The 13839-nt window shown below is 41.4% G+C and overlaps 1 protein-coding gene across 3 annotated transcripts in view; it reads right to left on the bottom strand.

The window, feature by feature from the left end:
• LOC114764565 (putative homeodomain transcription factor 2) overlaps positions 1-13839 on the bottom strand; it is a 38675-nt gene that overhangs the window by 3842 nt on the left and 20994 nt on the right. The window contains exons 3-14 of one of the 3 annotated variants that reach the window (XM_028954290.1): positions 11720-11776; positions 11480-11491; positions 8535-8604; positions 8290-8448; positions 5841-6006; positions 4800-4961; positions 3940-4138; positions 2866-3033; positions 2121-2339; positions 1187-1315; positions 765-1037; positions 33-164 (exon numbers count right to left, since the gene is read on the bottom strand). In XM_028954290.1, coding sequence (XP_028810123.1) covers positions 33-164; positions 765-1037; positions 1187-1315; positions 2121-2339; positions 2866-3033; positions 3940-4138; positions 4800-4961; positions 5841-6006; positions 8290-8448; positions 8535-8604; positions 11480-11491; positions 11720-11776 — 1746 coding nt within the window. Of the gene's footprint in view, positions 1-32; positions 165-764; positions 1038-1186; positions 1316-2120; positions 2340-2865; positions 3034-3939; positions 4139-4799; positions 4962-5840; positions 6007-8289; positions 8449-8534; positions 8666-11479; positions 11492-11719; positions 11777-13839 lie in introns of all 3 variants that reach the window. The other 2 variants (XM_028954289.1, XM_028954291.1) reach the window with 2 other exon arrangements.

Below are 13839 nucleotides of genomic sequence, written 5' to 3'. Positions count from 1 at the left end.
TAAACTCATGCAGATCAGAGAAGACAGCTGACCTTCAGGTAGGAGCGCAGTGACAGCCACATCTTAATGTTCTGCACTTTCTTCAGACGGAAATGAGGAACCTCAGATTTTCTGGCTCGTCTGGCGGACGTCAAGTGACCAAAGAGTTTGGCGAAGACCAACCTCTGCAGAGGAGCAAACCCAAACAATAATTTCCATTAAACTGCTTTAATATAATACATATATTTCACCCAGAAAATAAACAGTAACACTTTACATTACACAGATGTTACACATAGCTATGTCAATAAGTACAGAATAGTCTCAGGTGTAATTACGTGATTCTAAGCATTTACATAATAAAATATGAGGTAATGACACCATATATTTACAAAATATATTTTTAATCCTTTAGCTTCACCACCATCACATAGTCCTTAAAACGAATGGGCAAGCACCCACAATGTGTGTACTGGCGGGTGCTGTAACAAGTACAGTATTTCCCATATTGTAAGTATTGCATCATATTCCTATATGTAAATGAACAGAATCACAATGTAATTACAACTAATTACACATGAGATGACACTGTACTTAAACATACTATACAGCTGCCTAAAACAGAGAGGTTATTGTTTGAAGGTAATCTGTAGAACACCACAGGTTTTTTGGAAAAGCTGGATACCTAGAAAGCTCAGCGAACTATTTCCATTAGACTAAGTGGCTAAAAAGAGCAGCTAATTTAAAAGCCTGGTTTACATGAAAGATAAGGGCTCTGCTTGCACCTGTTTGTAGGTCCTCTCTGCCACACTGAGCAGGAAGAAGAAGACCCAGATGAGGCACACTCGTACCACGAAGCTCACAGTTACCATGGTGATCACCATGATGTCGGTGCTGGAGCCAAAGGCAACAGAGATGAGCTCAGAGGCCGACAGCGTGGCCAGTTGCTCCAGCTCTTTGTACTGGCAGAGGCGGTATGCGAAGGGGGTCAGACCCAGAGTGACTGACACCAGGTTCCCAAAGACCTGGTACCCAATCCCTGGGGTGTACAGGTTGACCTGTGAGCAAGACAGAATCAGCAAATGGGTTCAATACCGACTGACATGTATGGGATTCATCAGACACCCTTATCCAGAGCGACTCACAATCGGTAGTTACAGGGGCAGTCCCCCTAAACAATAGTAATTTGAATACGGGTCATTCTCACCCGATTCATGATCATCCCGCTTATCTCCAGAACAGACATGTCCGCCTTCTTGCACTCGTTGCCTTCCCATACGATGGCGCTCACTCGCTCCAACCCAGGGTTGGAGCTGTGCAGCCAGGGGACATGACCCTGCAGAGTCAAAAGCAGGTTATTATCAAGTGCTGCTTAACACAATTCTACACACCAGTCAACAACAGATTTCTTTTTTTAGTTTAGTCTTTTGGTTTATTGTTTAATCTATGAGTGCACGTTCTATTGTTTTCTGTTTAACACAGTTCATTTTACAACTTGTCAGCGTTCTGGGTGTTGGGCAGAGAAGCAGACTTAAGTACAGGAGGAGGCTGGAGACACAGATGGGCTTCATCGCGGGGATGACTTGGCCAGTGTTGTTTTTTTGGGGAGCGTTCAGTAGGAGTAAAAAACGTGATGCGGTTGACCGTGATGCGGCGATCGGTAGACCGCAGTGCAACAAAGCGGCCCACTTTCATACATTTCTCAATGAGTTAAGAAATGTCATAGGAAACATGACAACTTTATTTTTTAGGTGTTACAATAAATGGCAGAACAGAACAATTAATATATATCAAATATAAAAAACAAAACCATTTATTTTGAACAGCATTCTCTTTTTTTTTTTGCTTTTGTGTTTTTTGGCTATTTTTTTAACAAAATCTTTTACTGTCTATGTAAAAGATTTTCTGGATGCATTTTTGATCATTCTGTGATATACTTCATCAGCAAATTGAGTCAATAAAAAAAGACGTTCAGTGATTAAGGCTGGTGCTGTGCCAGATGAACATGAAACAAACACCATGCAGACACCATTTTAAGATTTTGTAACTAAGAACAATCAATACACTAAGAATCTTAAATGGACCCTAACAATAAAACTATCCAGCAAAACTGATCCTGGCAGATAAAAAATGTGGGTGACCTGGTGGAAGGGGTCGTCTCGGTACTCCTTCTTGGTGGGGCAGACGGCCGACCCCTCCCCCTCCGTCTCACTGGTGCAAGAGGAGCGACACTCGGCGCAGTGCAGGAAATCCTCCCACAGCAGGTCCTCTGTCTCGGACTCATGCCGCGTGCTCTCAGAGTCCTGAGTGCGCAGACTGGAGCAGCGGGAACTGCAGCTGGTGCCCGACTTGGGTGTTTCCTACCAAAACAGAGGGAGAAAAACAGAAAAGCTAAAATTACAATTTGTGTAATTATGTACACATACAACATTATAAATGTCAAAAACCAAGCAGAAACAAGTAATGGTTGCAATCAAACCCAATCCCACAACCAAGAGTCCCAAAAAAAAAAAAAAAAAGATTAAGCTTAAACTTAGCGCCCTGTCTGAGGCACAGTGTTGTGTGTAATGACGATGCAATTAGTAAAAGGTTAACAGTTTGACACGGTTTGAAAAAGCCATTTCCCATTTAGTGACTAGATGCAGCAGTTAAATGTTTGTCCGATAGTTTTGCCAGTTTTTTTTGAATGATTGGATTGTCAGAAATATTTCAGTATTCGGCAACACAACTGCTGTGTGAATAATGTCTGTGTATCACTGGCATTACATTTAATCAGATGACATGTTCATAAATTCCCGTGTGTTTCGAGTGATAATGAACACGAATGAGTAAGTATTTGTTATGTGTTTAAGTGTGTGTGTGTGTGTGTGTATATATATGTCAAACCTCTGTGGGGTAGTGCTTCTTATAATGATGGAGTTTCCTGTTGCGCAGTGTGCAGTCGCTGTTCATACGCTCCACACCCCTCCGGATGGCGCTGTACGTGGCCTCCGGGTCCTCATCACTGGACGCCTCGTCCGACAGGTTCTCCAGACTGCGTGGGCAGGGAGGCTCCTGCCGAACATGACCACAACCCCATGAACCTCCAGAACAGGAGTCAAAGTTCAAGGCTATTTAGAACTAAGCAGCTCCTGATACTACATGAGATGCGTGACGCTGATACAAGAAATATTAGAAGAATACATCATAAGATCATCTCTTCGTATATATATTTGGAATGGCAAACAGCCTCTATTTGACAAAGCCCACCTTCAGAAATCTAATACAAATGGTGGTTTGGCACTTCCAAACGTTCAATATTATTAATGGGCTGCAAATATACGTTGCTTAGTATTCTGGTCCCACTTTTTGTTCCTTATGGATATCAGTTGAATTAAATTACACAAAGAACCTTTCCATTCCTGCATTAGTTTGATCATCACTCCTCTCCTGTCGTTCAAATTGATTCCCAAGCCTGAAGTTGTGCATTCTCTGAGAATATGGGCCCAAATAACAAAGCATTTTGGTTTGCTGGATTTTTCTTTGGTAAGCCTAATCTCACACACACACAACCCCCCATCTCATTCAGACTCAGTGTTTACTGACTCAGAGATAAAAAAAAGTGTGCTTTAAAGATCTTTTTATTGGTAACAGCTTTGAGTCCTTTGCTCAACTCTCTCATAAAATCTGGAACCCTTTCCTACAATATTATGAGGGCCTTCAGCCTCCTGATTAGGAACTTTAATAGTTTATTATTTGTTTGTTGTATTAATATCTTATCTTTCATCTAAAAGTTCCATTACATACAACAATATTTGGTTTGGGTTTTGGGTTTTAGGAAAATTAATAACTGTTTAATGTTCAGCGATTACAACAAAAACATGATTAAAAAAAGAAACATCTATATTGTACCTCTACTCAATGTTTTTGTTTCACTGATTAAAAATATTTCTGATCACAAAAAAAAGCTCAAGATCTGACCTTGGCATTAGAGGGCAGGAGCAGGTTCCGGGGCGGAGTGCCTTTCCAGCACGGCTCTTCTGAGCGCAGCAGCTCACAGTGAGGCTTGTGCAGCTGCAGCCCCTCCTCGCTGCTCTTGCTGGTTACCCGCCCATCCAGGGACACGTAGCCGTTGTCCGTCTCCGTCGACTTGTCAATGGACAGCTTGTACTTCTTTGACCTGGAGGGACAACGGTTGTAGCATCTGGTCCGAACGTTAGAGGCCACGTTTCACGCAGTCTCAGACTCTCCACCATGAGACTCCCCTCATAAGGCACATGCAATAACACTACTGAGACTGGACAGAAGACCTTGAAGTATGACTAATAAGTAGGACTAGGAGATAAGAGGAGATAAACCTGCGGATCAGGTTTGAGAACCTGGTGTTCTACAGTTAAAATTTGGGAGACTGTGCCAAATATCCTAGTCCCTGTTGGGAATTATTTGTCTCTCAAATGTTTTATATTAGGCTAAAAGCATGAAGAGTTTTTATGCCAAAAGGTTTGTCTTAAGGAGAGTTTGATCAAGAGCAAAAAAAAAAAAAAAAAAAGATTAAAGTTTGAGCAAGCTGCAAAATACCATTTTCCCCTTTAAAAACAAAACTGGAGCACCACAACAAGTAAACACTGACAAATGTCATCTAATTCGCCAACGTGGTAAATATCAGCGGTTACCAACAGCCGATATACTGGTGCAATTCTATTCAATTTCTGTCAACGAGGGTGATATCGACTGATACCAATACTCAATGTTACAGAATTGGTGCCATTAAGCTCACAGGGTTCTAGGATGTTGCAGCTTGAAGCCCAATAACGTTCAACCTTAAAGGGAAAGATACACACCCTGCTTTAAAGATATCGTGCCAGAAATCTCGGAAGAGAGCCGCGAGGCTGTACGGGACGACGGAGCCGGAGCTGTGCAGCGCCCCCTCCTGTGTGTTATCGGTAGTGCTAGAGCCACCGCCTTCCCTATGCACCTCCAAGTGAGCTGCCTTCCTTAATTTCCTTCATAGAGAAAGATTTTAAGTGCAGAGCGAGCTTAGAAAGAAGGCTTCCAAAAAAAAAACACAATTAAATTTCCCCAAAAAGAAATTTGCAACCTTTTCATTATTTTTTTAAAACACAAAGCCTTCAGACATCAAAGACACAACAATAACTCTTAAAAACACCAGTCCACCAATTTTTTTTATTGTATGAAAAATAAGATCATTACTGTAGTGTATACATAATGAATTGTTTTATCAATTAGTGTATTAGTTTTAAGTAAAAACTTTATAAAAACTTGTATTTTTATTATTACTATTATCATTATTATTGTATGGGTGGTGTCATATTAAAAGCATTTGCTGTGTCCAAATTTAATTTAGAGATAATTACAAAAATAATGAAAAAGGTTGATTGAACAGAATGCTGTTGCTCAGCAGCAGATGTGGTCAGAAACAGGGACATTCCCCAAAAACTGCTGAGAACTCTTCACTGAAACTTGTCAAACTTAAAAAGCTTTAGTCATATTTCATTGCAGTGTATTTGTAGGACAATGTCCACTTGTTATGTCACCTGGCCGACCCACATGGGGTATAACAGAGCATTAAATCAGGGGCTGGTGGAGACTGGGCTCTGAAGCTGATTTCTGACCAGATCTGAAGTGAAAAAACACGTCGCTCTGCTATGAGAGAGGAAGTCAACTGATAAAGACCAGGTTCAGGTTTGTAAGAAAGCAATTCACAATTCTCCTGCTCTGAATAGTCTTGTGTTTGCATTAAATTAGCAACGGTTAACGCTAATCCGGTTTGCTCAATTGTGTCATTCGTAATACATTTTATTTGCTATTTATTAATAAACAGGACGTTCTAGAGAGCTTTGTATCTCCCATTCCATTCTCACCTCCTCCTTTTCCCCCCGCTGCTGAGCAGGGGCTTGGGCGTGCGGGTGGAGACAATCTGGCAGTGTACAGTCCCCAGGAGTAGCATGAGCCAGGTGGCGCCAAACACCTCGGTCACAGGGATGCAGTGTGGCTGGGCGGCAGTGACGAACAACAAGACAGCTCCCACTGCAACAGACAACGGTGCTGTGTTTAGAATGAGGCAAATCCTGCAGACCCCCCCCCAACGCAGGTCTCCATGTATATAGGTGTCATGGCCGTCCCGGCAGCCATCTTGTCAGGCTCGAACTCATTGTTGCTTTTCACACTTTGCCGCAAGCCTTTCTAACCAGAACTGATACTGCTTCATGCTAGATTACCCTTGACTGCTCTTGTTTGATGCTGATGTTGCCCCTGACAGTTCTTCTGCCTTGTTCTCTGATGTTACAGTCCTCCCTGTTAGCAACCATTGCTGTCTGAATATTCTTCAGCCCGCCTTCTTTTGCTATAGCTACATCACAGTAGACCTGAACTCTCCTCCTGTACCGTGTGACTCCTCTCTTACGGCTGCCCTATGCGCTCCAGGGCCCCGGCCATGACAATAGGGATTGTGTGTGATATATATATATGTGTGTGTGTGTGTGTGTGTGTGTGTGTGTGTCTGCTATACATAGTCCAGATTATAAGATGTCTGTATTGCAGAACAACTGAGAAACAACTGTGATGAACTGTTCACAGTTATGAAGTTCCAGTGAATGGGAGGATATATATGGAAATAAGTTTTTTTCGTGGCACCATTTAATGTTGCCATGTTTATTGTGTGGTCTTGTAATGCACATTGTAATGCACCTGTAGTATATTTATAAAAAATAAAAACAAGGCCTAGATAGTTTATCAACCAGCAGAGGGCACAAGATCCCAGTTAGTCTTTTCAGTGATTTTTGAAAAGACAAATCAAAATTACTGCTTTCCTCCTTATATCATTGGTGTGGCAGTCACATGTCACTGTCCACGTAATGCACCAGACTGCTATTTTTTTTTTAATTGCTCATTTCGTAGTGTGTAACTGTGTCTGTGTCTATTTTTATCCTCTATCCTCTACCTTATTACTTAAAACCAACGCTATAAAACACAGATTACCGGTTTCTCTGACACAGACATAAAACATGACAACTGAACAACAAAACAATGAGAAATTGATTTGACAAACAGTCCACATACACCATTCACTCACGTCATTATGAAGATGATTACTAGCTTATTACACCAACAATATGACAACTGATACATCTCCTGTGCTTTTTGTTTGACTATCTGGTAGAAAAAATTTAAATGTTTAACAATGATGTTCATCTTTACTGTAACAGACAGGGCACATTTACACCAGTCTCCTTTGCAGATGATTAAGTAATTTACAGGGTTCTTGCACATTTTTAGAAAATAATAAAATCCATGATTTTTTCATGACTTTTCAATTACTGGAAGGCCCATATTTCATGACCATATTTCTGTGCAAATGTGAAAAAAAAAAATCAAAATTTGTTAAAATAAACCTATAACAATCCTGAAAAGCTTAACTTTTTAAGTGTTTCTTGCTCCAAGTTCGTGCAGCCCGAGCCAGAATAAAATGGGCCCAATCATGTTCCGGCATAGATCATCAGCTGTAATTTACATGACTTTTAAAAGGACACAAGCTGCTGTAGAGGTGCTGGAATATGGAAGCAACGCACGCAGTACCATGTGACGTGTTTCACTATGTAAAGCCAGCAAGAATACTATAGACCTGCGCTGGTTTTAAACGTTGTGGTTGTAAACGAAGAAAAACATTTCTTGTGCAGTGTCACTGAACCTATGTACTTTATGTGTCAATCAGATTTCATTGACTTTTCCATAGCTTTATATGTTTATTTCATATTTTCTGACTTATCAAGGTTTTTAATAGCTGTAGGAACCCAACATTTAGTTTTGTAGTCATCTCTAACCCATTTTAATTCCATTTCTCAGAAATTTTTATTCTACAACCTTCCCCTCTCTATGCAGTTCATTCTCAGCATCAAAACGTTCTCCTTCTGTAAATCTCATTCAGAACTCTTTACATGTTGATACTTGGTTTGTCACATACCGTGTACAAAATGTTTTATTTTTCCTGTTATGACTCGTACAGGGAGTGTCTCCTCAAAATTTTTGGACTCTTTCTACCTGGGGCCACACATAAGGCACACAAACAGGACCAGACACACCTAGAACCACCCTTGGCCTACATCCTCTCTACAGCTCTATATCCTCAGGCCTTCCCCCTGACAACATCAGCAAAAAATTCTGTCGGTAAGTCGACCTTGTGGCTTCAGTCTATCAAGGGCTGCTGGAAAGCTCAAGTGCTTCTTTTGTGACGAGATTAGAGAGATTAGTCACCTTGCAGGCGTCACCCTTCCTCTACTGACTGCTGAGTGCAGTGAGAAAGGGGAAACCCACCTTGGAGCAGGTAGAGGGACAGCAGGAGGAGGAAGATGGTTCTGGAAGTGACCTGGATCCACCATCTGAAGAAAAAAGGGAAGAAGACAACCCTGACGATGCCCTTCCGGGTCAGCGACGTCCACGGGCTCTCTGGCTTGGCCTTGGCAAAAGCGGAGCCTGCGGAACGCATTTCATGAGTAACCAGTCAAAAGTGTAGTTTGAACTTTCAACTTTTCACTGGCATTTAAAAAAAATCCCCATACCTCTGACCAGGTCCACGTCAATGAGGTCGGGCTTGACATGGCCGGTCTTCTTCGGCTTGTTCCTCAGGCCCTGTGGAGCAGCGTTAGAGAACCGGCGGTGCCGACGTGAGGGAAATGATGACACGTGAGCACTGGGAAAGGGAGGGGGATGTAAAACCCATGCGTGTTAGGCCCTCACTCAGTGTGTGCAGCACACCGTGCCCAATGCCAAACACCCTTATTAGCAAGGCCACAGTGTCTCGGCAGGGCATGCATGCCTCACAAACATCGCTGCTGCACGTCTGGCGAACAACCTGTGTGGGTCTTCAGGCTGTAAATCACTTATTAACAAATATGACTAAATGGGATATGATTTAAGTGGGCTAAAACCACAACAATAAGGAGAACTACTTCAGCATATATTAGCCTACAACATTTGAACACATTTTTATAAATCCGGGGTTCCCAGTCCTCTTCCTGGAGGCCCCTGACAGAGCATTTTCATCCCAATTGTTGCTGAATTAGGATCAGGTAATCATTAAGAAATTAATTTCATGTGTATGGGTGATGGAAGACTGCCTCCGGGAACAAGGGTTGGGTCTCTGCCATGACTCAACACACACAGCAGCAAACACCAAATACACAAAATCCTATGACTTTGCTCACGCTCTACCACCAGCTCCACCATCTTGCATCTGTGTACATGTTTGGGGTTGGTCACAGTACAGGTTTTTTTTTTTTTTTTTGTGACGAGAACCCTGTACACAAAGGCCCCTCCCACGCAGGACTGTGGGTACACATCAATGTTCACGATCCATTCACCACCAACACACCGACGAGATAAACAGACACACACGGGGTTTAATTTAGGCTTCATCCTTCTACATGCATGCGCGCACACACAGTCAGTATCAGCACATAGTATGCACTCGTCCCACTCAACATTTCCTTATTTTCTGCTACGAGAGCAACACGGATTATTATGAGTTGCATTTTATTGCAAGAACAAATAAAAGAATGGCCGTGGTTGTGTTGAAATCATGCATTTACAATTATCAAATAGATTTTTATGAAATAGATGCAATATATATAATTTTCTTTTGGGGGGGGGTTTGTGGCTATGCTTAAAAAATATCATTCAGTCTGCATTTAAATTAATTAGGGGTGTGTATTGGCAAAGATCTCACGATACGATACGCATCATGATACATGGGTCACGACATGAATCGTATCACGGTATAATGTGATACTGTACATATTACAATATTCTACAGTTCACTGAAAATTGAATGTTTTGTGATTTCACTCTGCCCTAAAAGCCAGGCAGTAATTCAAATTACTCAGCTGTAGAGCGCCACCTACAGGAGTGGAGGTTGTAGTCGCAAGCTGATTCTCATCTTTGCTGACCTCTCTAAAGAAAATGCTTGACAGCACCAACCGGTCGACTAAATTTGTATACAAAAATATTGATATTTGACATACCTGTATCGATACAATACCACCAAATTAAGTATCGTGATATATTGCTATCAATACTTTCAAGCACCCCTAAAATGAATGATTTTAGCCATTTAGTAATCAACTTAAACATTGAGCAATTTTTTTTTTGTTTGTTTTATTGAATCTGGTTTTATAAAATCTCATTTGAATCTTATATATATATATAAATCCTTTTTGTATTTGAGAATCACCAATGCCTGCCTGCTGTCGATTTACACTGAACAGTAACCTGATGCTCCGAAAGCACCTTAACCAGCTTCACAAATGACCAGAGCAAATATTTACTCAGTGTAAAAATCATAAGCTTCCTGCTGAGCTGTGGATATTCACAAGTAAAATCAAGAGCCTTATCTTAACTGCTGTGGGTATTCTAAACCAATGGGTACCATAAACCATTGATTGGATTGCTGAACACCTTGCCTTGGTCGAGCTCTTGAATTGCCGCAAAATGACTCAGTTATGAAGAGGCAAAATTCAGTAATTGACTAACTTCTCAACACTTGGAGAAGCAAGCTATGATTGGGTGAGACTGGTGATCAGTTCACAGAATTTGGTTTCCTACTTCCTCCTTTGCACAGGAAGAAATATCATATCCACTAGAGGGCACTGCGACCTGGAGGAACAATGACTATGTGAATGTGACCCTGGCGGGGGAACATTTGGTTTTACAACACTGCAGAAAGAGATAAACATGAAGAGCTCCACAAAGCTTCAGCTAACATCAGATGAAGAATTTCACATTCACACCAACTGATTAATGTGCTATGGTTTTTTTGTATCCTTGGAGGCTCCAACTGTCCTTCTGGAACCTTTACCTATATAATTATCCCAGTGACAGCCAAGATAGTATAAGATAAATATAGACTGAAGAGCTGTTTTGTTCACATAAAATATTGGCCTGAGGTCACGGCCTTTAAGCAGGTGCACCAGTCTGGGTTTCTGAAAGCTGAGCAGAGGTCTTAGTGTAAACCCAACCCAGTAATAACTACCAGAACTTATTGTTATTCAAAAATATTTGATTCTGATTTGTACTAAACTCGGAGCAAAGAGCATTTAGAATCAGGCCTCAAAACAGAATGATAAAAATCAGCTTTTCTAAGATGGGCAAAATATGCTCCTCCTGAACGAACGTGTGGGTTTTCCATTTTGGAAAAACTGTTTTTTTTTTTTTTTTTTTTTAAAGTATGTGTAGCTGCATACAACTTATGACCAGCTTCAAATATTAGACCAGATTTAAGTACATAATTGGCCAATGTACTCCTTTAATTATACAAACAAGCTTTCAATCTCACACACATCCAACTACCCACGTGCCACGTCTTGTTAAAAACCGAGGCAGAGCCAGATCAAGCATACAAATAGACAACCAATCAAAACCACAGTCTGCTGCTTGGGAGCTTTCAGGGTTGAGGCGGGGGGCGGGGGCTGTTGCTGTCACACAGGCAGACTCCATCAGCAGTACTCACCTGTCTAATAAACTGCACATAGAGATGAGCGTCAGAGAAGAGGGGGAGTGAGGGGACAGGTTTAACTGAAAACATACAGGGCACTGATGGCACAGTCTCGCACGTTATTTATCAAGATAGACAGATAGAGAGAGATAGAGAGAGAGATAGACCCAGGACAGCAGCAGACATAATGAAGATGTGGGTGATGGAAGACTGTTGGGCTGTATGATTGGTGGAATGGAAGAAGATGCTTTTTACCTTGATTTCTCTTTGCTCCACTGACTTCTCCCATATTTGCTGGTCATATGCACCAATCTGTGTGGACAGCAAAAAAAAATGAAATAATTTGAGATAACATATTGGCCAGTAGTTTACCAGTAGTCTGAGGGGTCCTGATTTGCTGGTGTTGTAGCACACTGTAATAATGTACACCATAATAGAATGGATGTAAAAGTATGAGTTTAATGAAAAGCCTTTATCACACCAGCACACTGCATCATTTCCAGATATTTTTGGGAAGAACTTTTCAGGCATGTAAAGTAAATCTGTACTAATTACTTGGTAAACTTGGTAATTAAACATGAATTTGAGGCATTGTGACTAAATAATAATAAATCAGTGCAGACTACAGAATATTACAAACAATATTTTAAGGATTTCTAGTGTTTTTCTAATTGAAAATTCTGGATACTGCATTTCTGCACTGTCTCTGACAAAGACCTTCTGTAGTCGAGTGTCAATCAAACACCAGCAGAGCTAATCAGAAGAGTTTCCACTGGCCTCGTCCGGGTTGACGCCCCTGCATGTAAGACAGCGTACAACTGTGACCTTTTGAGACTGCTGACACCCAAGAGAGGTCGGCTCTGACCACAGCACTGTCTGGTCTGGTGGGCCTGGTTATGGCCACGTAGAACCAGGCCGTGTGCATTATAAATAAATGGGAAGACCGCCTTGTTGACATGCACGTTTTCAGAGAGTAGGGGAACACGAGAGAGTTTCTTCTGATGTCTGTCACTGTGATAGTGCACTAGTCATAAAAACATTTACATTCTCTCATAATCTCATACTAACCCTGACGAAAAAAGTACATGGACATGGGATAGACTGAAGAAAAATCAAACACCAAAAAGGCATTGGTGCTTATTTTCTCAGCATTTGTGTTGTTAAGGAGAACTCCAAAATATAACCTGATGCCTCATCGTCCTGAAAGATATGCTCAAGATACCCAAGATACATATTTTTTTCTATAAGATAAAGGACCATGTCAGAAAATGGCCTACACTTCATCACCTGTCTGAAATCTCCAGTAACTAATGTCATTTCCACGTTCCAGTACCCAAACAACACCAGTCTGCAAAGATACATGACCTACTTAAAACACGTCCACAAAACAGAACAGTCGCTTGAGGTCCTTCAGAAGATTCAGAAGAACCCCTCATTGTTTCTCCCAAAGAACAGAGGCCCTCTGGAGAAGCTCATTTAGACTTCACAGGTTTTCACAAAGACTCCATTCTGCAGCCTGAAACAAATGACACGCTCCACATAGGCCAAGGAAGAGAGCATAAGCCTTCACAGTTTCTACACTGTTTTGGTGCACAGAAAGATGTTCTCTAGAGGCTCATTAAGTAAAATCAGGAACAAAGCTTTGCTGGTAGATCTCAGAAAACACAAATGGCAGGCTTCTTCGTGTTATTTAGTAAATAACTCAGTAAAGAATTGCTAATGGACAGTAAATATATTATACTAAGACATTAACATTATAGAATAAAGTTATAAAATGAACTGAAGGAATGACCAGCTGAACATGGTGATGAAATATTAATAGGAGTGGACCTGGACGGGTGCTGTACACCCATCTTGTGTTTCCCACACTCACATATATATATATTTTTAGCACCTGCGGTGCAATCGCAGTGAGGAGCACGACTCCCTCAGCTGAGAACCCAAAAGTGTTTTTTCTGGTGGACACGGAGTTGCCAGGTGCACTGATCTCATGAGGAAAAAGACCCAGAGTTCTAGAAGGACCCAGAAAGCTGCGCTGGCTCCGGTGGCCAATGGAAAATCTGCATTTTTCATGAGCCATCAAACATGCAACAGCAAAGGAGTCTCGAGGGGAAGACAGAGAGATGGAGGGAGAAGCAGAGATGTAGACCGAATGGAATTTAAACTGAAGAAGAGAGAAATAACGATGTGGGAAATAGGACCGCCACTAGACCAGGACCTTGAACATGCTAATCACGTTAAAACGTTAAAAGGAAAGTACCACACAAACATTTAAAGACATCTGCTCCTCGGTCCCAATCACCAACCAATACATGCACCCCAGTGACATTAGCCTTCAAATTGAGCAAACTGGAAATTCAATCAAACCAAACTTC

Source organism: Denticeps clupeoides, chromosome 15 (genome assembly GCF_900700375.1).
Source record: "Denticeps clupeoides chromosome 15, fDenClu1.1, whole genome shotgun sequence".
In the NCBI taxonomy this organism is placed as follows: Eukaryota; Metazoa; Chordata; class Actinopteri; order Clupeiformes; family Denticipitidae; genus Denticeps; species Denticeps clupeoides.
Note: the sequence above shows the minus strand (reverse complement) of the source record. Positions and strands in the feature narration are given on the sequence as shown.